This window comes from Prionailurus bengalensis, chromosome F2, assembly GCF_016509475.1.
Source record: "Prionailurus bengalensis isolate Pbe53 chromosome F2, Fcat_Pben_1.1_paternal_pri, whole genome shotgun sequence".
NCBI lineage: Eukaryota > Metazoa > Chordata > Mammalia > Carnivora > Felidae > Prionailurus > Prionailurus bengalensis.
In genome coordinates, this window is record NC_057353.1 from 28,715,445 (window position 1) to 28,739,970 (window position 24,526).

At 41.8% G+C, this 24,526-nt stretch overlaps 1 protein-coding gene across 5 annotated transcripts in view; it reads right to left on the bottom strand.

The window, feature by feature from the left end:
• Positions 1-24,526, bottom strand: part of TPD52 (tumor protein D52) — a 110,483-nt gene that overhangs the window by 11,675 nt on the left and 74,282 nt on the right. For 3 of the 5 annotated variants that reach the window (XM_043601253.1, XM_043601251.1, XM_043601252.1), the window contains exons 2-4: positions 10,214-10,329; positions 5,298-5,446; positions 3,440-3,541 (exon numbers count right to left, since the gene is read on the bottom strand). In XM_043601253.1, the coding sequence (XP_043457188.1) occupies positions 3,440-3,541; positions 5,298-5,446; positions 10,214-10,329 (367 nt within the window). Of the gene's footprint in view, positions 1-2,311; positions 2,339-3,439; positions 3,542-5,297; positions 5,447-10,213; positions 10,330-24,526 lie in introns of all 5 variants that reach the window. The other 2 variants (XM_043601255.1, XM_043601250.1) reach the window with 1 other exon arrangement.

Below are 24,526 nucleotides of genomic sequence, written 5' to 3' on the forward strand. Positions count from 1 at the left end.
CCACATCTGGCCCTCGACCGAGCTGTCACAGACACCTAATTCTCAGGGGACTAAAAACCGATCTCTCTCTTTTCTCCTCCACTTCCTCCTCCTTGCACACCCACCTGGAGTGTAAGGAACATATCTAAATCCCAAGTACCAATTTATTAATTGACAATGTGACCTAAAAACTGTTGCAGGGTCTAACAATTCATGGTAGCAAATCAACCACAATTCTGTCCGAGAGTGAAATCATTGCCACAAGCTTGCTGGGTACACAGGGACTCAAAACAAAGGGAGGTTGACAGGATTAAGCAACTATTTCAAGCACTTGGCAAAAGAGGCCTCTCACATCGTCTCCATGGGAGCAAAGGCCTTGCTGCTGGGACTGAAACCCTCAAAATCTACTTTCCAAGCTTCCTCTCCTTGGACAGTTTTTGGGCCAGTATTTGCCACTGTGACTCACTGATCTAAAAGATGCGGTTTTTCTTCATACAGGTTTTCTATTATGTATGTTTTTATGTGTTTCTATTTTATATGTTCTCATATATTTTTACATGTGAACACACGAAATCAGATCACAATCAGGGCTTCTTGGCTGAGAAATTTAAGGGACTTTAGCCAACTTTTAATCTGTGAGACTTATAAAATTTAGCTTTCAGAAAATAATCCTGTATCTCTCATTTCCAGGTTTTAATCAAAAGTCTTACTTAAACTTCCACGTATGGATACACAATGTATTATTAGAAACAGGACTAAAAATGGCAGAGTGTAATCTCCATTATAGTTTTTAAATGAAATAAAAAAAGTTGACTGTATAAGGAGCTAGAAAAGAGGGGCAATACCTAATCTGTTCCTGGTCAATTAATAAGACAGCACATCCTGAGCCATCTTATGTGAATTTGCTTATTCTTAAAACTACAGAGAAAGAACAGGGATGTGTACTGATGAAACATTCCCCAACAGCACGTACATAAATATTTTTACATTTTTATTTCTATCACATCTAACATTGTTATATAACCCAGGGTTAACAGGGCTCTTCCACCTTAACTTATTCCTAGTCCCAACCCCCTTCCCCTACTCCATCCGCTCAAAGATTGTAAGGTCTTTCGGTATGAGAGCCATATCTGATGTATGGTTATATTCCGTGGGCCTGTCCACAAAATGCAGTCTAACAGGAGCAGAATGGATCCTGTGACTGAATACGTATTCACACAACTCAAACGACTGTGGATAAAGTGGTCTTAACAGCTGCCTAAAGCACTGAGGCCATTTTTAATTGAATACCAAAAATACAAAACCACCTATCTCTTGATCTTCTTATCCCTATGGTTGGCTCTGACTTCCTGGGCCAAGTGTCACTAGGCCAGAAAGGCCTCAGCGATAAGTTTAAGTTTCCTTACTTAAGCAGACAAACAGCTAGACTACAGCAAGTGACTGAGAACATAATTCGCACTAGAAGAACAGAGATGGAAGCAGCAGACCATGTTGTCTTTCCTGCTTACACTCTAAAGACCTTTCTCCAGCTTAGTTTTCTCTATTAATTGGATAAACAGTCTGTATGGGAGACAGAGAAGAGGTTTGCTCAGCATCACAAAGATTCCTTCTATAAGGCATGGTTTGGGCTGCCATCTTTTTAATGTGTGTGTGGTTGATTGTTTTTTTTAGCCTCATAGGCTATTTTTCCTTTTGCAACCATGAAATTTCCTTACCTGCATATGCAAAGAGTGTAGTGTAAAGAAATTTAAAAAATAGTAAAAACTATAAGCTAGTAAAACAAATACTGGAAGGTGCAGAGTAATGGGTATATTTTATGTCTACTTTACCACAATGAAAAAAAAAAAAAGTGATCAGAGTAACCTGTAGAAGACGGAAGACTGACATCATGAGGCAGTACATGTGCACTCTATTACAGAAGCATAATGGGACCCACGTGAAGGAGAATTCCAATATCCTTACAAAAGCACCAAAGAAATTAAAGCATCAAAAACAAACAAAGTCAGACATTAAAAGGGAGGAATTCTGTATGCCATGGTTGAGCTGCTTCTTTTGACCACCACCAACAACAAAAAAGTAAGAAATGTCAAAATCATTTCCATATCCCTGAACCACAGTGTCCAATTATTCTTCTTTTAATTTATCCGTTACCCACGGTATACAAAAACCCTCCCTTAAAAATAGGTATGCACTAAGGAAAAAGATATTCCAAACGCAAGAAAAGTATGCAGTGGACGAACACAACCATCCAACGTGGCATAATAAAATCTAATTAAGCACACTTGTCTTAGACACCGGCTACAGCTGCAGGGATGGTTCAAGCTGTCCTTACCTAAAGGAATGTGAAAAGGCTTGCATTCTGTAAGAAGCCACAGTAAGCATTAAAAAAGAAAGCAGTTTCTGGTAAATCTAAAACAATGGAATAACCTACTTTTTAAAAGTCATGTAAGGCTTAAACTGGACTCTAAAGTCTAGACAATCAAGCTGGCATAGAAAGACATGAGAGCACCTCAGAGATGTACATAAATTGTCAAAAGAAAGCAAGTAAGCTATGTTTATTACACAGACGCTTAGAATGATGATGGTCCAAATACAAGAAGTCATTTGGATTTTTGGGTACGTAATAAATATACATTGGTTGCGAAACTTATTCAACCAACAAAATTCTGGTTGTAAAAGCTACATTCCCCACAAATGAAAAACACAAAGTCATGCAATCTGAGGGTTTTGTTAGTAAAACAAAAACACTTTCATGCCAACAGAAGCACAGCAAATTTAAACCATGTTTGTCACTTTCAGTGCTATTTGAATCAACATGGCGGGGGCGGGGCGGGGGGGGGAGCAGGGTGGATGCACAAAAGCACTGTGAAGTGGTTTTTATTAAAATTGCCAGGAAAATTCTGCAGACTCATCTGAAATATAAATGCAAAACAAAAAGCAAAGCTCAATATCAAGATGTGGGCCTAGGCATGAATGTAGAGAGAGATTACACATTAGTACAAACCAGGACACGGATGAGCATGTGGTAATCGCACCATGGTATAACAGTGTACCACGCAGAACTGAAGCCGGTCTCGGTCCACGCGTGCAGGCAGCACTCCTGGACCTGTCTCCAGGAGGACCACAGGCTCGGCCCACAACCACAAACTTGCAACCACAAGAGACATACTTACCCTGCATGATCAGGAAGGACTAAAAGGACAAAAATGCACAACCAGAATTTTCCAACAACCTTAAAAGTACTCACAAGATGATTATTTTGAATGCTATGCCTAAGAGCCAGAAGGCTACGCCTAAAATAACTGAGACAATATTTCAGGTCCTGGTTTGAAGGAGAGGCCTCCCTCACTTGAAGACAGGAGAATCCAGCATTATCCACAAAGTCAGGAAATACATGCAACCACAACGTTATTTTAATTTGCCTCAGCTACTTAATGAGCAAGGAAAAATGAGGACATACTTTACATCTTCCAGCTTTTTGGTGATGACCGATCCAACAGATGAGAAAGCAGCAGATGCCTTCTGTCCAGCTTGAGATAAGGTTTCAGAGGTCTTTTTGTATCTATATTAAATTATAAAAGAACAGAGTAAAGAAAAGGTAAGCAAACCTTTTCTAATAGCAATAATTTAAAGAATGATCACCACCTCTTGGAGAGCTCTCAAAAACCTTTTTAAAAAAAAATTGTTTTTAGAACATCCCAAATCCTTCATAACCACCAGGACAACATCATCACATCGTTTTATCGTTAACCATCATGCAGGCTCAATCTTCGGCAGTGCCCTAGGACAGCCAAACAGACGCCTATAAAGGCGGGGCCAAGGAAATCGGGGTAAGGGGTAAAAACAGTCATAGAGAAAAGCTGAAAATGAGCCAGAGGCTGAAATTATACCTCTTATTCTTCTCCACTAAAGCCAAACAAAAATGAAATCAAATTCCTCACATGCCTTTTATATCTTTATTCCCTAAAAAGGGACCAGAAGCAAGGTAAGGTTCCTGTGTACTTTTTATCCAAGTAAGTTATATGGCCGTAAAGAATTTTTTTTAATTTTGCATATCTGCAGAGCTACCACATAAGGACTTGTGGACTCTGAACGGAATACTGAAAATGACTCAAGTATGATATTTGCTATAGCATAAAGCTATCATTTACCACCTTCCTCTTCCCATCTACCCAGGGATTAATGAAGGACAAACAAAACCAAACGAATATGGTAGCTACAAAGAGGTTAAGATCCTCATGTTATTGACAGGGATGCTCAGGCATTTTTACTTATCCCATCAAGAAAAAATACTAAAAATAAAAAGTTTATGGTGATTCACAAAGAATCTTATATGGACTTATATGGTTCGGAAGTGGACCAAAGGGGGTAGACACCCCAGTGTGTACCTAGTGTCCTAGTGTCCTAGTGTTGTCATGTCAAGATGCAGTCAGCCATACTGCTGCTGGTAACCAGCTCAGCGCATGGATGAACACAGACTTCAGGTGCACCTGGGTGGCTCAGTCAGTTAAGCGTCCAACTCTTCATCTCCACTCAGGTCACGATCTCCTGGTTTATGAGTTCGAGCCCCGCATCGGGCTCTGTGCTGATAACATGAAGCCTGCTTGGGACTTTCTCCCTCCTTCTCTTTCTGCCCCGCACTCATGCACATGTGCTCTCTCTCAAAAATAACTGAGTAAACTTATAAAAAAAATTTTATAGAACATACTTCAGAATCTGTTACCAGAAGCTGGCTCCTCCTTATGCTAGGAAACAAAACTGCATCATGATTAAGGCCGTATCAAAATGTATGTGATCAAAAAGACAAGAAGATTAAGGGGTGGGCCTCTGCCACCAGCACATATCAGAGACGATGAGCCAAGAGTCTCATGCGAAGTAAAAAGAAGACTGGCTCTGTACTTGGTCAAATCTGAGTTCAAATGCTGCCCTTACATTTTGAGTTTTGTGACCTCAAAACTTATCTGATCCGTTTCCTTCTCTCGGGCTATCTCACCACCCACCCTATTTGGTTATTCTGAGGACTAAGTGACATAAGTGCATTTCTGGCAAGTCAATATATAACATTTTTGGAACGTAAATGTTAGTTCTTCAACTCACATACGAGGCTGGTTTTCTTTCTATCCCCTAGAACAGTCTGAAAGACCAAAGTTAGAGAAGAGTCAGGTACACTTGAGAACTGGGCGGTGGGGAGTGCCCTGTGTAGTATAAAGAAGAGTCGCAGAAGCATCCCTCAGCCCCTTTCAGTTCCCCTACCCAGACAAAAGGAGCAAAAGTGTCCTTTACATTCTCTAGAAAAATGTATGATCAAGGGGACATACGCAGATGTTGCTGTCACATCCTGCCAGCCTTTGGCAATGTTCTGTTTTAGTTCCTGTAGTGAATTGATTCCAAGTTTCCGTTTGATCTCTGCTAGATGCTTCTCTTTTGCTGCTAACACTTGAGACAGAGTCTGGATTTCTTCTTCTACCTATGAGGAAGGGAGATGGGGTAAAAATATAGCAAAGTTAATATTATTAGTGCAAAACTATACTAAAAATTCTGGAGAAATTTAAAAACTTTTTTGATTCACTGATCTCTTTAAAAACCACATACAGCATGTTGTTAATAAGTAAACTGGTTACGTGCCGATCTCTCCTGTAGAGCGTCTCTTCTCTTCCTTATATTTCTATCTTGAATTGTCCTCAGTCTTCTCCTCTCTCTGTATGTCTTTACTCAGCTATGTCATGGAAGCTTAGGGCTCGAACCTCCACACAGAAGATATTCAAATTATTCTAACATCCACTCTTCTGACCTCTGGTCTGCATTTCTGGCTTGCCAGTTCTAGTAGAAAGCCCCCCAAACTCCTATTTGTGTACCAAATGAAACCTATCTCTACTCTCCACCAAAACATGCATAGCCAAGCCAAACTGAAAGCCAACCTTCCCATATATTTCATGTGAGTTTATCTGGAAATGTCTGTCCCAGGGCCTGCCAAAGCCACAGACATAAACAAATCAAACTATCTCCCCCGGAGAGCCCCACAGAAGTCCTGTGTGGACCCCTTGATACTGACTGACCAGCCTTAACTGGGCAGTTAGAGGTGGGCCCCTAACCCAAGGACAGCCAACCCATCAAGTGGCCACCAATCAGTGAGTGATGTGCCTGATGTAAAAAGAGATTCTCCAGTCTCTCTCATTCAGAAATCCAGCTTGAGAAACTGAGATAACATTGGGAGAAGAAGCTGGGAAGACTTAGATAAAGAAGCCCTGAAGTACAGGTAGGGCACAGAGAGATTATGAGAAATGGAAGCCTAAATATACTTGATGAGGCCAAAAACTCTATGCAGAAGCTAAGAAGGACAGTAAAAGACTTATAGAGTAGGCCAACAAGCTGAGCCAGAAAAACAGAGGGAAAGAGGCAGACCCACAGAAAGAAACAGACCTCATGTGGGAGAGACCTTTTGTCCCAGGAAGCTGAAAAAGTGAGATAGTCATTAATATTCAACCCCTTAGAAAGATACTTCTCTTGGCTTGTTGCAAAACCATATTCTCAGCCTTGACCTCACACTTCTATGATTTCAAAGACAGCATGGACTTTAAAAAACAACATGTAGTGCTATTAAACTGTTTTCACTGCTGATTAAATCTTTAAAGAACACAAACTGAAGAAAAACAGTACTCAACAAAAGGAAAGAAGGATAAATCAAATGTGATGTGGCTACCAAAACAAACAAAACATAGTTCTGAAGATGGCATTATTAGAAGATAGGTCCAGAACAAAGATAATCCTCTGTGCTTCTCATTCTGCACCAGTTTTAGAAGTCATTTGTAATTGGAATATGGAAAGAAAAAGGCAACAATGAATGAACGAGGCTCAAAATCAAGTAAATTAAATAATTTGCCCTAGGTCATCACACTAATAATGTAGGAACCAGAATTTCAACCCAGGTTATCAGATTCTACTTCTCAGTTTACTGGTTAATTCTCATTGCACACTATTAGCTTTCCAATACCTCCTTCTCTATCCCAGCTCCGAATTTTCAGACGCTCCAAAGAACTGACTTAAAAGATACATACTCTACCCCGACACTTGTCTGAAGTTTTCACTTCCCCTAATGACAGCTGGCAAGAAAGACCACTATAAATCTTACTGAACAATACATGACCCAGTGTATTCCCTACCTTTGTCGATTAGATTGTGCTACCAATATACCTGGCTCAGCACATCACGGCTACAATTCCTTAATTCAACATATATATTATGTATTACATACTATGTATATAAAATATACATATTTCAAAATGGAAAAATACATATATATAAAAGAATGACCCTTAAAGCACAAAGAATATATCTGATAAGGATCTAGTATCCATAACACAGAACACACAACTCAATAATAAGGACAAATAATCTAATTAAAAATGGACAAAGGCTTTAAATAGACATTTCACCAAAGAAAATATACAAATGACCAATAATCATATGAGAAAATGCTCAATACCATTCATTAGTGAGAAATTCAAATGAGATCCTACTTCACCTCCACTAGGATGACTATAATAAAAAAGATAACAAGTGTTGGTTGGCAAGGATGTAGAGAAATTGGAGCCCTCATATATTACTAAGGGGAAGATAATGGTGCAGTTTGGCAGTAAAACACTCTGGTGGTTCCTCAAAAAGCTGAACAGAAGAGTTATCATCGGACCCAGGAATCCCACTCCTAGGTGTATAGAAGGAAAATTGAAAGCATACAACTGCACAAAACACCTGTACACAAGTATTCACAGTGGCATTATTCCTAACAGCCAAAAAGTGAAAACAACCTAAATCTCCAACAACTGAAGAATGGATAACCAAAACATGGCAGATAGCTATAAAATGGAATATTATTTAGCCAGGAAAAGGAATGGCGTACTAATATGTCTTACAACATGGATGAACCTTGAAAAAATACTACGTGAGGGAAGCCAGTCCCAAAAGACCACACATTGTCTGACCCCACTTGTATGCAATGCCTAGAATGGGGCAAATCTATAAAAACAGAAAGTAGACCAGTGGTTGCCAAGGGTTGGAGACAAAGGGTAGGCTGGGAGTGACTGCTAATAGAGCAGGGTGTCTTTTTTGGGTGATGAAATGTTTTGAATTAAATAGTGGTGATAACTGTACAACCTTGTGAATACACATAAACCAAAGAGGTAGAATTTGGTGGCATGCAAATTACATCTCTAAAATGAACCCAAAAAATAAGAGACCGGATTTTTTTTATCCCTATTTTATTTAAACGTCTAACAACTATCTCAGGCAGTGACTCTGATGTAAAACTGAAAACTATCATTTGTTGGGGCACCTGGGTGGCTCAGTCAGTTAAGCATCTGACTTCAGCTCAGGTCATGATCTTGTGCTCCGTGAGTTTGAGCCCTGTGTTGGGCTCTGTGCTGACAGCTCAGAGCCTGGAGCCTGTTTCAGATTCTGTGTCTCCCTCTCTCTCTGCCCATTGCCTGGTCACACTTTGTCTCTCAAAAATGAATAAATGTTTAAAAAATTTAAAAAAAAAAAAAAGAAATAGATCAAAGGCTTAAATATAAGAGCTAAAAGTCTGAGAAAAAAACATAGGGGTAAATCTTCATGATCTGAACTTTCAAAATGGGTTCTTAGATATAACACCAAGAGCAAAAGCAACTAAAGAAAAATTAGATTTTATCAAAATTTAAATTTTGTTAATGTTTATTTTTGAGAGAGAGTGAGCAGGGGAGGGGCAGAGAGAAAGAGGGAGACACAGAATCTGAAGCAGGCTCCAGGCTCAGAGCTGTCAGCACAGAGCCCGATGCAGGGCTCGAACTCATTAACCACAAGATCATGACCTGAGCCGAAGTCGGATGCTTAACCAACTGAACCACCCAGTCGCTCCAGATTCCACCAAAATTTAAACCTTATGAGCATCAAGACACTGTGAGGAAAGAGAAAAAACATACAGGAGAAAATATATCTGATAAGGGTCTAATATCCAGAATATACAAAGAGCTCGACATCTCAACAACCAAACAGACAATTAAAAGAAAAACTGGGCAAAGAATTTGAATAGATATTTCTCCAAAGAAGGTGTACAAGTGGCTAATAAGCTCATGAATGCTCAGTATCATTAGTCATGAGGGAAATACAAATCAAAAGCACAATGAGATACCACTTTACACTCAGTCAGAAAGACAGAAAATAACAAATATTGGCAAAGATGTAGAGAAATAGCTGATTGGGATGTAAAATGGTGCCCCTGCTGTGAGCAGTTTGGCAGTTCCCCAAAAAAGTTAAACTGGAATTATCATCATCTGATGCAGCAATCCCACTTCTAGATATAGATCCAAAGGAACTAAAAACAGGTATTCAAACAAGTACTTTTATACAAATGTTCCCAGCTCAGTGCCTACAATTATAAAAATGTGGAAACCACACAAACATCCATCAACACACAAAGAGAGAAACAAAATGTGGAAGACACATAAAGTGGAATATTATTCAACCATAAAAAATAGTAAAGTACCAATACGTGCTACAACAAGAATGAACCTCAAAAAACATTATGCTAAGTGAACCTAAAAAACATACACAAAGTAACATGTTATATGATTCCATTTAAATAAAATATCCAGAATCAGTAAATCCATACAGACAAGACATAAAGCTGACTATTGTTGCCAGGGGATGAGGGAGGAGAGATTGAGGACGCCAGTTTAATGAGTATGCGTCTCCCCTGGGAGTGATAAAATTGTTCTGGAACTACACAGAGGTGATAGCTGTACAACAATGTGAATGTGCTAAATGCCACTGAATTGTACACTTTCAAGTGGTTAATTTTAAGAAAAAGAGAGAGAAAGGGAGGGAAGGAAAGAGGGCTCAAAGTGCCTATATCCACAACACAGCAAAGGAGACACCAGAGTCACTGATGGAGGGGCAAAGCCAAGGGTATCAGACTTAGTGCAGCCCCTGAGACGGTATCCACTATTCCTCCTCTCATCCATTTCCTCCATCACACTCTACTTCTCAGACTCCCTTCACCCATTATAGACCTTTTTCCTATAAAAACAAACTGGTATCATGCTCTTGTATTTCTTCTCCCCCACTCAAGACCTCTAGGAAAAGTAAATGCATGTTGCTTTCTCTCCCCTGGAACCAATGACGCGTTGTTACCTTGTGCTTTAGAAACACAAATGACACTGTAAGGGCAAAACAGGAAGTTCCGAAAGGAATTCTTCTTTACCTTTGCAAGTTCTCTTCTTAGTTCTTGTTGCTCCTCCTCTGATAGGGTCTCTGTGGCACTGATCGTGGCTGCAACATCTTCTCCTTCCTCGGGTACTGGGTCTGTTCTCAGCAGACCTTGTTGGGGATTTAAAAAAGAGTCTGTAAGGTATGAAGGCTGTGTAAAATTCTCCCTTAGGCTCTTTACTGCTCCAATGAGAATAAAACCAATTAGACCGGATCCACACATCAACTTTCTATACCTTCAAATGACCTGGCTCTCCCTGCACAGGACAAAAGAAAGTCTGAGCTACCACTAAAAACCGCCAAATTGCACTCTGCCAAAACACGAATTTAAAAAATACAGCATTCGTTCAGATTCTGTTCGTTTCCGCAATATAGTTACTGCAAAGGAGAAGAGTTAAGAGGCCAAGAATGGGATCTTGCCAAGGCTTCAAATGTTAAACTAGTAAATCAGACTAATTTACACTAACAAGGAAAGAGGTTTGTAAATGTCTCTAATTTCCTCTGCTAATCAAATCCAGCAACTTAACCTCAGTCGTGAACTGAACAAACTCAATGCCTACAAAAATTTTATTCCAGAAAAAATAAAATAATTTATTACATTTCTTTCCATTGTTAGTGGAAGTAGGAAACACCTTCCTGTAGCTTTTAAAAATATATATATATCATCCAGATAACCTTTAAAAAGTCCTAACGTATGCAGAAATGACCAACACTCACATAAAAGCTTTCCAAGTTATTTAAGACCAACACGGCCACACTCACTCCTCTGGAAGAGGGCCGACCACAGTGGTCCCTTCAGGAAGAATCTGGTATTTCTCAAGTGGCCAAGAAGGCATCTGACCCTCAGCAACCCTTTACGTCTCTCTGCCAACCAACCATGCCCAACGCTAGGGTTAGGTCAGCAAGGCCCCCAAACCTTGGGCGCAAAATTTAAGGTGGCACCAAAAAACTCAATATAAATAATTTTAATATTTTCATGCAATAGTTTCCAAATATCAAAGTTAATTCAAAGAATCTATGATGCACAAAATATCAAAATTTTAAGTAGGCTCAGTATTACTGATTTTTCCTTCCACCTCAAGGCTCCAAAATGGCTTTGCACAGCACTGTTTCTCATCTTGTCTTTTTTTTTTTTAACATTTTTTAAAAGTTTATTTATTTATTTTGAGGGGGGTGGGGCAGAGAGAAAGGGAGACAGAATCCCAAGCAGGCTCCACTGTTTGCACAGAGCCCAGCGTGGGGCTCTAATCGACGAGCCGTGAGATCGTGACCTGAGCAGAAATCAAAAGTCAGACACTTAACTGACTGAGCCACCTCTGATCTTGTCTTCATTTAACTTTTTTTTAAGTTTATTATTTATTTTGGGGTGGGGGGGAGAGGGAGAGAGGGGGAGAGGCAAAGAGAAATGGGGGCAGGAAGAGAGAGAGAATCCCAAGCAGGCTTCACATTGTCAGCACACAGCCTGACACAGGGCTTGAGCCCACAAACCACTAGATCATGACCTGAGCTGAACCAAGAGTCAGATGCTTAACCGACTGAGCCACCCAGGTACCCCCTGATCTTGTCTTTATTTAAAAGGTTAGGGGGCACCTGGGTGGCTCAGTTGGTTAGGCATCTGACTTCAGCTCAGGTCATGATCTCGCGGTTTGTGAGTTCGAGCCCTGCATCGGGCTCTGTGCTGGCAGCTCAGAGCCTGGAGCCTGCTTCAGATTCTGTGTCTCCCTCTCTCTCTGCCCCTCCCATGCTCATGCTCTGTCTCTCTCTGTCTCTCAAGAATAAATAAACGTTAAAAAAAATTTAAAGGTTAGTATTTTGTTCATCCTCATTTCATTTTAATTTATTTGAATATTGCATTAACATTGTCTGTCTTGATCACAGGGCATTTTGGTGCCCTCTTGAATTTTACAGCTAAGGCAGGGGGCCGCTGGCCTCACGTGTTTTACCGTAGTCACAGAGGTTTGGGTTTTCTTAGTCTCCTCTGGCGACAGAGTTTTTGCATAGGGAACCAGAGAAAGGTCTCCTCCTTCTCCTGCTCTTCGCCTCTTTCTGCCGCTGGGGATTAAAGCAATCACGGTTCCACACCACCCCCACGTCCATTTCTGAGACGCGCTAGTTCAGCCATAGCAGCAATGTGGCATCCAGCCCAAAGCAAGATGCCAGGCAGCAGATGACAGACTTCACAGGCAGGCGGAAAAGGAAGGGGTGAGAATAACCACGCTGTTCAACAAGCAGCCAGCGCCATGGCAAAGCTAAGAGAAGTATGTGGATCAATGACACAGCATGTATGGACATTGTGTACAAGGTACAGAGACACCTGTTGCAGGGTCCGCTGCATATCAACTGCTAACGGTACTTAATAATTATAACAGCAATAATCATTAGCACAACAGTACCAAAACAGTGCCCACCGGAAAGGTGTTTACAGAACCGCTAAGGGCATAAACTACAAATAAAACAATTCCAAAAACCGAAAACCAGAGTTGCAAACAGAGAATGAGTAAGTCTTCTAATGCACAGACAATATGTGACAGGTACAGTCCGTAGACGGAAAAGCTCAATGAGTAACTGCTTCTACAGGCCCCCTCTAAAATGTCTTCGGACGGCCCAAGTAACATTCCTGTGATAGAAACCTGACCATGTCCCCCTTTCCAGCTTACAGTCCATTAGTGGTTCCCTGCTGTTTTCAAGACAAAATCCAACCCGGTACTTTAGCACACAGGCCTTACTGGGCCCACCCCCTGCTGTCTGTCATTGGAACACTCACACACCGACTCCAGCCAAATCCCACTGTGGGTAAGGCGTGTATGGTCAGAAATCACTGAAGAGGGTCCATGTGTGTTTACAAATTTATCCCCTGTACCACATTATGTGACGAAGAGTAGGAGATTGAGGACAGAAGAGGACTACATGGTAACAATCATATAAGGCAATACAGTACGAACCGTAACAAAGTTAATTGTAAACATTCTTTATTTTTAATGTTTTGCTCAGACTTCTCAAATCTCCAACTAGAACAAGACTCAAAAAAAAAAAAAACCCCTGGCTCTAAACCATGCCTTAAAACACAAAGCCTCTTTCATGCTTTTTAATAAATACTAGTTTGCAAATCTGCTTAAGAAGAAAAATTTAATATGTAAGTACTAACAGTGGTTTATACACAGCTGCCCAATTCCAAAAAGAATCTAGAGGGATTCTGATACGATTCATGCATTTAGTTAGGCTACCAGGGAAATTAAATATCTCAGAAAAGGGGGTCATAGAGTTGTCCACAGTTGGCCTCAAGGCCTCCAAGATGACCTTTGAGATTTTGTATTCCCAATCTAAGTAATTTAGTAATTACATGTTCTGCTTTTTCCATATTAGCCTCTAGGTGGCAGCAAATTATCAACCTTAAAATTTAAAGGAGAGGTTTGGGGGCGCCTGGGTGGCTCAGTGGGTTAAAACTTCTGGCTTCTGCGCAGGTCACGATCTCACAGCTCGTGAGTTTGAGCCCTGCATCCGGCTCTGTGCTGACAGCTCAGAGCCTGGAGTCTGCTTCAGATTCTGTGTCTCCCTCTCTCTGTCCCTCCCTTGCTTGTGTGCTCTCTCTCTCTCTCTCTCAAAAATAAATAAACATTAAAAAAAAAAAAGTGAGGTTTGTTTTGGGATAGTCAACTCAGCGGAGAAAAATGAAAAATGAAGAACACAGATATCAAAATCACTGGCAAAACAGGACAGTCATGACTTAGGAAAATTATTAATAAGCCACAACCACACCCCCATAGAGTGCATTTCATTCTATGTATATCCAAATCTGAACTAAGTGGTCCAAACAGAAGTACAACACTTCCGTGATATGCGGATTACCATTTACAGATGACAAAACCGAAGCTTACGGAGGTTAAGCAACTTGCCTTTGGTAACATACCTGAATACATGGAATTGTGATTTTGAACCTAGAGGGTTTGATTTGAAAATATATGTTTAGGAGTGCGTGGGTGGCTCAGTTGTTTAAGCGTCTAACTTCGGCTCAGGTCATGAGCTCATGGTTTGTGGGTTTGAGCCCCGCTTCAGACTCTGTGCTGACAGCTCAGAGCCTGGAGCCTGCTTCAGATTCTGTGTCTCCCCCTCTCTCTGCCCCTCCTCCTATCCCTCCCCTGTTCATTCTCTCTCTCTCAAAAAAATAATTTAAAAAAAATTTTTAAGCATATGCTTAAAGTCATTGATGTCCAAAGTACACATGAAGAGTAGGGGCTGAAGATCTGACTTGTAAGATCTCTAGAAACAACAATGATTAAGACTGTATGAAGGAAAAGAGCCTGGCAGACTAGATCAAAAGCAATCTCCGGTTCCAAATGTAAGGTTTCTCCAAACCTGGCACCTCAGAAGTTTCTCTATAGATTTTCCAATTTCCCATATGTTAAGTAAGAGTGCAATATTTATTGTAGAGGCAGAGTCTGCCTTTGGGGAGAAAAAAATAACTCATTCACAACACAAGTTGGGAAATGGCAAAATTATAACATACAGGTTACTTAAAACTGTAATGCAAAAAATTCTCATTTAATCATTCATTTTAATGTTCCTTCCTCAGAATCTGATGGAAAACTGTTTTTAAAAGATGGTAAAGAGGGACAAAATACGATTAATATTTATTGAGGTCTAATATACAGCCAGGGAGATTCATGTTACCTCCTTTTTGAAAAAGCATCTTACAACCAACATGTGATGAAAGGAGTACTTTTTATTCACACTACGAAACTGAGGCCCTCTGCGGTTAGTAATTTGCCCGGAATCACAGGTGAGATTAAAATGCAGGTTTTTCTGACTCTCCACTCTTGCTCCTTCGCCTACACTTTTTTATTTATTTATTTATTTTTGAGAGAGAGAGAGAAAGTTGGGGAGAGGCAGAGAGAGAGGGAGACAGGACTGTCAATGCGGAACCTGATGTGGGGCTCGAACTCACTAACAGTGAAATCATGACCTGAGCTGAAGTCAGATGCTTAATATCGACTGCATCACCCAGGCACCCCTCACCTACACTTTTTCTTAAGGAAATTCCAACCAGTGGGGAGGATAGAGAGCAGGTGACAGAAGGGACGAAGGGCATGCTGGAAGCAGAGGGCCGGGTCCTTCATTTTTTAATTTTTTTTTTTTTTAATGTTTGTCTATTTTTGAGAGAGATGGAGTGTGAGTGGCAAAGGGGGAGGGGCAGAGAGAGAGAGAGGGAGACACAGAATTTGAAGCAAGCGCCAGGCTCCGAGCTGTCAGCACAGAGCCCTACACGGGGCTCAAACCCAAGAACCACGAGATCATGACCTGAGCCAAAGTCGGGCAGTTAGCCGACTGAGCCACCCAGGCACCCCGGCCAGGGTCTTCTCCACAGGGACTTCCACTTCACTGAGGGTCACGAACGTATGTGGATCCCAGGCTGAAAGTCACAGATACCATCACTGAGCCCACATGACCAAAAATCGGAGATAATTTGTTCTATCTGATTGTTTCTACATTAGCCACTTCCTCAATTCCTCTCGTTGTGCAAACAGCCCACCCGTTCCCCTGGCACCCCCCTGGAGAGTTAGGTAGCAGGGAGAGCCTGCAGCCCACTGACAGGCAAACTGTTGGGTGCCCAGGTGAGAGGCCCACTGCCAAGGGAGTGACGAGGAAGATGAACAGAGACCAGGAAGATGATGCCCCATCAATCCTAAGACACAACTGTTTCTTTTACATTTACAACTTTGGACTTGAAGTGCACTGACAGCCAGCCAGTTAGGCAGTCCTTGTGGCAAAGCTGTTTATCACCTGTAAATATGTTCCAAAATTTGCAGAGCCAGGTACTTAGAAAATCGCAGGCCTCTCTTTTAAGAAAGTCTGCATCACAGACATCCTGTGTGAGGAAAATAAAGCAAGACACGGATTATTCCCAGTTGAAAAGCAATTCTGGTAAGTTACTGCATGTGAAGATGTTTCAGGAAAACCGAAACTTGGTTTACTTAACTACTATGCACAGGAGTGTTACAGTCAACATATATGTCTGATTAAATAAAAAACAGTGTTAATAAGCATAACATGTTTAAGTAAAATTAAAGCATTGCCTTTTCGTCTTTTAACTTGCAGCAATGTTTCCCTTTAACGAACAAACACTATTTTTTTAAATGTTTATTTTTTAAAGAAGGGGGGAGAGGGACAGAGAAAGACAAGGCGACAGAGGATCCCAAGCAGGGTGTGCACTGACAGCAGAGACCCCAACACGGGGCTCGAACTCATGAACCACGTGATCATGACCTGAGCCAAAGTCAGACGTTCAACTGACTGAGCCACCCAGGCGCCCCAATGAACAAATACTATTAACAGTACATCCTAGAATTTGCGGTTTCTTAGAAGAGATGAAATGCAACACTCCAGATTCCTGAAAACTCATTAGTAATTTGAGGAAAACAAAGCTCTCAGGTCTCTAGCTTCAGTGGAAACGTGTGTGATGTGCTCGCATGGTAGGGAAGAACAGGAAGAATGGAAAAAGATTCCAGTCTTGACCATGTTTCTAGTTCCAGACTATAAAGCCCTGATGTCACACCCTTATCTTTCCATCTCGATACTACAAGCACCAAGAACAGACAAATGTTATTAATGCTTTATTTGAACAGATATCCTGGTTAAACATTGATTCAAATGAAGTTTCTCCTTACTTTCCAATGCATAGCCACCTCTTCGACACATACTCCCCAAAATTTCAACCAGGAAAGGAAGCAAGGCCTTTTTTTAAATACAAACTTTGGTTGTTTTTTTTTTAATTTTTTTTTTAACGTTTATTTATTTTTGAGACAGAGAGAGACAGAGCATGAACAGGGGAAAGGCAGAGAGAGAGGGAGACACAGAATCTGAAACAGGTTCCAGGCTCTGAGCTGTCAGCACAGAGCTCGATGCTGGGCTCGAACCCACGGACCACGAGATCATGACCTGAGCCGAAGTCGGATGCTTAACCGACCAAGCCACCCAGGCGCCCCACAAATTTTGAACCTACAATTAAAATTAAGCCATGATGAAGGGTTGGGTGAGTACCTTTCTGCTCGGGTGCTATGGATGCATCCCAACCTACCCCACAGCGGAGCACCCACCGCAGTGGAAGACCAACTGCTTCCCCTCAAGAGTTTCTATGACGGTCAGTTGAAAACTGTTTAGCCATTTTCACATAATTTCAGATCTGAAAAAAAACTTTGGATCATTTCATCAAAATATTTTATTGAATAAGATGAGGAAACTAGGGGCAGGGATTTTTTCTAAAGAGTAGAAAAAGATAAGCATGAACTTTGAAATTAGATGGGCTGTAGGTTGACGTGTGTCCCCCAAACGGATACATTCCATTTCCTAAGACCCTGCACCTGCAAATGTGTTATTTGGAAACAGGTTTCTGCAAATATAGTCAAGATGAGATCACAGTGAATTAGGGTGGGCCCTAATCCAATGACTGGTGTCCTTATAAGAAGGAAATTTAGACACAGAAACCCAGAAAGAACATCATGGAAACGTACAGAGCACACAGAGACGCAGAGACAGCTCCATGTGCCATGGAGGAGGACTGGAAGGATACAACTGCAGTCAAGGAATGCCCACAACCAGCAGAAGCTAGGATGAGGCAAGGAAGGGTTTCCCTACAGAAGGTGCATGGCCCTGCTGACGCCTTCATTTTGGACTTCTAGCCACCAGAGCTGAGACAGAACACATTTCTGTTGTTTAAGTCACTCAATTTGGGGCACTTTGTTATGGCAGCCCTAGGAGACTGAGCCCCCCCCCCAAAAAAAACCCCATTACCTCTTTTAAAAACAACACATGGGGCGCCTGGGTAGCTCAGTCAATTAAGTATACAACTCTTGATCTCAGCTCAGGTCGTGATCTCACCGTTCATGAGTTCGAGCCCTGTGTTGGCCTCCTCGCTGACAGCACAGAGCCTGCTTTGGATTCTGTCTCTCCCTCTCTCTGCCCCTCCCCTGCACTCTCTCTCTCAAAATAAATAAACTTTACAATAAACAAACAAACGAATATTAAAAACATGCACTACCACCTAGCTCTCCAGGCTTCTGGAAGAACAATTTAAAGGATGATGAACACAGAGAGTGGGCACATATTAGATGTTCGGTAAGGACATGCTATTGCCCCACTTTTCCATGTGCTACATGTATTACATGCGTTCTCTCCTCTTCCATGAAGCATGGTTCACAGGGTCCCCTCATTTGCCATCTCTCTTCAACCCCCTTCCATCTGTGTCTGCCTCTCCTCTGCATCCTCAAAATGACAGCTGTCAATCATCATGTTATTTGATACTTCCAAGGCATCAGCACTGAACCTTGGTCTGGAATCTTCCCTCCTGTGACACCTCCCCATCTGCCCTCCTGGGATTTTTCTTCTTACCTCTGAGATATGGCTTTGTCTCACTCCCCCCACCAGGCATCTACTTCATGCCTCCCCTCTGAACCCACTGCTCCTGCCTTGATTCAATCTCTCATGATTTCTTGCTCAGAATCTTGCCCCTAAAGGTCCCTGATGGTGTCTGTCCCTCCAATCCATTCACCACCCTGCCACCAGAGTGAGCTTCTAAAGTAAAGTATGACTCTGACCATAGCATTCCCTTGCCTTAAATCCTTCTAGGGTTTCCCACTTCCTAGTAAAGCTCAATGCTCTTGACAATCGGGAGCCCACAAACTCCATCTCCTGCCCAACACAGTCACTGCATCTTCCAACCTGTGGTTCCTACGAAGACATGCTTTTTATTGTGAGTAATGCATTAACTCAAAAAGTAAAATAAACTGCCTTCCATACACTTTTGCCCATTTAATTTTTTTGTGGTAGAATATACAACATAAAACCTGCCATCCTAACCCATTTTTAAGCATACAACTCAGTGGCATTAACAACATTCACAATGTTCTACCACAACCTCCACCAGCTCTTTCCAAATCATGCTCTCTTTTTCTGATGTCTCTGCATCTGTTATTTTCTCTTCTGGAAACCCCCTCCTTATTTCCAAGTCCCATTCATTTCAATAAATCAGTTTTAAGAGTCTCCTGTTCTTGGAGGCTTTCTTTGGACCCTGTGCCCATGCCCTGCTCTGGGTATAACACTCTGTATGCAATGTCTACTGTACTTAGAACACAGGCTTCGGGGCTGAGCAACATTTGACCTCAGCACTGTGTTACAATCCTGCATCTTTAGCCCAGCATCGCATCTGCTACACAGATGCTCAGTAGTACTCTCGGAATACATTAATTACAGGAAGGTACACAGTTGAGTTAGGGAAGAACTCAGTCTCCCTTCACTGTCTACCTTCTATCTTGAGCTTTTTATTTTGTATCTCATTCTTATTTCAGTGCCTTCACCTACAGAGGTTTTCTATTGAAAACACAAAAAAATTAAAATTCTTTTAAATAAATAAAAACCTGAAACAGACATAAGATGTCATTTTTCTAAAGAAAAACACAACTTCTGTCTCATATATAATCTATACAAAGACTGTTACATTTGCAGCAGGTCATACACCTTCATGTTACAAAGCACATTCACAGCCACACACACCGCGGCTGTACACGTGGGACACGAGTGGTATTACAGGAGGAGGAATATGATGTCAGCTGCTCCCAAGATATTCAGTTAGGAGGGAAAAGGCTGCAGAGGAGGAGTCTAAGATAATGTGCTATTTAGTTAACACCGCCTACTCAAGAGAGAAGTTGTTAGAGTATAATGGAGCCCTAGAAGCTTCTCTAGGAAATAAAACTGTATACATCTCTCTTACACAATCTTCAGAGGCAACCATGGCTTTAGGACCAGGGTAGGAATAGGAAACTTAAATGTCTTTCCCTGTGCCCCTCCCTAACTTGCACATGTGCTCTCTCTCTCACGCTCTCTCTCTCTCTCAAAATAAACTATATATTAAAAGAAAAATTAATCTATAGCACTTAGGAGCTGGAAGGAACCATAAGAACACATTTGGCCTAACACTGCCTTCTGGCAAGTGAGTGTCAAAATCTTTCAAGACAAGGTAGGGAATTTGGCCTTTTAAAAGCGTAGTGTTTTGGGGCGCCTGGGTGGCGCAGTCGGTTAAGCGTCCGACTTCAGCCAGGTCACTATCTCGCGGTCCATGAGTTCGAGCCCCGCGTCAGGCTCTGGGCTGATGGCTCGGAGCCTGGAGTCTGTTTCCGATTCTGTGTCTCCCTCTCTCTCTGCCCCTCCCCGTTCATGCTCTGTCTCTCTCTGTCCCAAAAATAAACGTTGAAAAAAAAAAAAAAACCAGTTTAAAATAAAAGCGTAGTGTTTTACAGAGCTGTTTTCCAAGCATGGGCAAAGGGAAGTAAGAGATTAAACTTTATGGAGAAGCTCAGAGGCAGACCAACCTTCCCTTCTCCATTCCCTGGTCCTCTCCAGGTAACAGCCTGAAACAGCAACTCGGGCCTTCCCAGGCTGAGGCAGGTCCCGCCCCAGCATCGCCACCTCACGCTGCGATAACCTCGCTTCCTTGGGTGTTCGGTCCACATATTTTTGCAATTCTGTTTAAATAGGGTACAAATACTATTCTTTGTCTCTTTTAAAGTTTATAATATTAGATATTTGGTCTGCTTTTCAGCATGATTGCATTACATTTTTTGGACCCAAATATCTGTTTGTAGAAATATTTAAAATACACACTTTCCATTATGATGTCGAAGGAAAGAAAGAAAGAAAGAAAGAAAGAAAGAAAGAAAGAAAGAAAGAAACTTAAGTCCCTGAGTGTTGTTTTACTTAAGCACAAGCAAAAGGAAATATGTGTTCTTTTTTTTTAAACCCAGAGATACAACATACAGTTTGAAATGCCTTTAGTGGTAATATCCAAAAAGAAAAAAAAAAATCACAAGGTAAATGTATTTTTCCTCTTAAAAGTCTGAGCTTGGGGGTACCACTCTCTGGGCCTTCTTGGTTTCCAAATGGAACAAAATCCCAGCGGAGGTGGGAGGAATATGTGGAGGTCCCCACAATGAGGTGAGACGCTAAACAAGCGAGACCCTTTCTCTCTTTTAGGAGACCCTAAAAACAAAGGATCTACTTAACAGGGCTTCTCAATGGCGGCATAAGGGGCATTTTGAGCAGGACAATTCTTTGTGGCAGGGCCGTCCTGTGCGTCATCCACGTGGCATGCAGGCATCTACCCACTGGATGTCAGTGGCAGTCCCTCCCCACAGCCACAAGCAGTTGTAACAACCAAAATCATCTCGAAATTGGCTCTAGTTGTGGCCAGATGCCTGCAGGAGGCAAAACTGCCCCAGGTTGAAAACCAGTGACTTACGGCAAGGGAGTACCTGACTCCTGCTATTTGACACAGATTTTCTTCAGAAGAAAAGAGATTCAGTAGCACAAGCCATGAAAACTTCCTATTTCTAAGGCTATAATTTTCCCATATTTGCCCGTGGTGATAACAGTACAACAAAGTAGGAGAGAAAAATGAGTCGAGTACTTGTCATCAAGGCAGCAAGGAACAAAAGGCTTAGGAAACATGACCCACTGCACTTGGGGTAAGACCCAGAACCTTGACTGGAGATTAACTGGGCAACATCAGGGCCACTGAAGAGGAGGGGGGGTGGGCAGTTCGAAGGCCAAAAAGGAAAAGAGAGCTGGCGCCCAGATGCTCCCAAGACTCACCTCTGAAAGCAGGGCCCTGATCAGCGGCCAACTTCCTACTCAAGAAGGTCACCCTCCCAAAACTTCACAGAAAGAGCAGAGGAGGAAGGAAAGATCACAAAGGTAGAACACATCAGTATTTTCAAATGCTTTACTCTCCTCCTCCAGAAATTCCTAAACTGACCTCTGAATCTCTTTCATCTAAAAAAAAAAAAAAAAAAAAAAAAAAAAAAAAAAAAAAAAAAAGGCAGGGGGTGGATCTTCAGTGGATTACTTGAGAACCATCTGACCTCTCAAGTGCAACATGAGTAACTAGGGCACTCCACAAAAGTCAGCCATGGAGAGATTTGGGGATCCCCAGGGAGGAAGTCACTTTCATTCTTAAATTTCCTCTGTAGGAACAAGGAAGTTCTCCGAAACTTCAACTGTGCTCTCATTTTTATTTTGTAAATCATATAGTATTTGCCATTTAAGACCTTCACAATTAATTTTGAAAAACTCTCAAGAAGTAACAATAACCTTTTCCCTAAAAAGAAAGATGATACAAGTAGAAACCAAAAAGGTAACGAAACAGAATGAAAAGGACTCTGAGCTAAGGAATCTGATGTTTTTTCAGTGTTTTTACAGGTTCAAACGACAGCAATGTAACCAAAAGGTCAGATTTTTCAATGGCTCCTGATCCTGTTTCCCGAACTCACTAGAAATAACCACAGATGTCTTCTACAACAGGGCTGCATCATTCTGTACATTAGGAAATTTTTAAGAGGAAGAATGACTCTACATAAATAGCACATGGGAAATTATCTCTGTAGGTATTCACTGAAAATGCAACAAAGGACGCTGGCTGAGAGATGGCTGTGCTGACCAGCAAGTGCAAAGACAGAATGGAATGTACAAGTCCATGCAGCACATAAATAATCAACAAAATACCCCCATGGTAAAGCCTGTGGTGGCAGGAAAGACTACACCTTAAATGATTTTTTTTTCTTTTCTTTTCTTTTTTAATGTTTATTTACTTTTGAGAGAGAGAGAGAGTGCGAGTGGAGGAGGGGCAGAGAGAGAGGGAGACACAGAATCCAAAGCAGGCTCCAGGCTCTGAGCTGTCAGCACAGAGCCCATTGTGGGCCTTGAACTCAGGAACCACGAGATCGTGACCTGAGCCGAAGTCGGATGCTTAAATGACTGAGCCACCTAGGTGCCCCTTAATTCTCTTAATTCTCTTTTTTGAGATAGAGATAGCATGCAAGCAGGGGAGAGACAAAGAGAGAGGGAGAGAGAGAATCCAAGCAGGCTCTGCACTGTCATCAAGTTGCCCAATGCAGGGTTCAAACTCACAAATCTTGAGATCATGACCTGAGCCGAAATCAAGAGTCAGACGCTTAACTGACTGAGCCACCCAGGTGCCCCTACACACCTTGAATGATTAACCTGTTCTATAATATCTGTCACCAAAGAGGCCAAGATGGTGTGATAAAACAACAACAACAAACAAACAAAAAAGAAACAACAAAAACATTGGCTTGAGGACTGAGGGATGAGTGTGAGTCCCAATGTGGGTCCCAACACCTCTCTTGGCCTCAATGTTCACATCTAGAAAATGAGCTAGAGTGTGAACTAGTCCCTGACAGTTTCATTTGATTCACTCACTCACTCACTCACTCACTCATCAAATATTTGTTGAGCCACAGGAGTCAAGGACTATTTCAGGTGCTAGGGAAGAACAGTGATCCCAAAAGGCTAACATCCCTAATGGAACTTAGATCCAGATTCTGAAAATTATACATCAGCTTTTCAAACCATGGGCTGTCAAATCCATTTAGCAGTACCAAATGAATATTTTAAAAATAAGAAATGGTGGGGCGCCTGGGTGGCGCAGTCGGTTAAGCGTCCGACTTCAGCCAGGTCACGATCTCGTGGTCCGGGAGTTCGAGCCCCACGTCAGGCTCTGCGCTGATGGCTCGGAGCCTGGAGCCTGTTTCCGATTCTGTGTCTCCCTCTCTCTCTGCCCCTCCCCCGTTCATGCTCTGTCTCTCTCTGTCCCCAAAATAAATAAACGTTGAAAAAAAAATTTTTTTTTAAATAAGAAATGGAATAGTATAAAATGTCAGAGGATATCACAAACAGTAAAGTTCTGTTTTCACAGAGTTCTGCTTTAGTTATTGATATCTGTATTTACAAGGTTTGTGGGTCAAGAAGTATAAGGTGTTCTGAATGTGGGTTGGTTGTATCAGAGTTTAAACATCCCTAATAAAAGACCTCTCTCTCTTTGTTCCAGCCACTGGCCCTCATCCTATCCCCCACCCAGACTGCTTCTTAGGAACATTCTGCCCATAGATGAAATCTCATTACTTTCTCACTTGCCCCATCATGGCTTGGATAAATATCAAAGAATATGTTTTTCAGATCAGCGTTCCCAACCTTTCTGAGTAAGATTCCTTTTACCATCAGTCTCTTTTGTGCACTACTTGTTTGCTGATTAAGAAAATGCACAGTACAGGGCGCCTGTGGGGGGGGGGGGGCAGTCAGTTAAGCGTCCCGCTCTTGGTTTCAGCTCATGTCATGATCTCACGGTTCAGGAGGTCGAGCCCCACGTCGGGCTCTGCGCACACAGCCTGCTTGGGATTCTCTCTCTCACCCTCTCTCTCTGCCAGTCCCCCACTGGCACTTTCTCTCTCTCTCAAAAAAGAAAAAG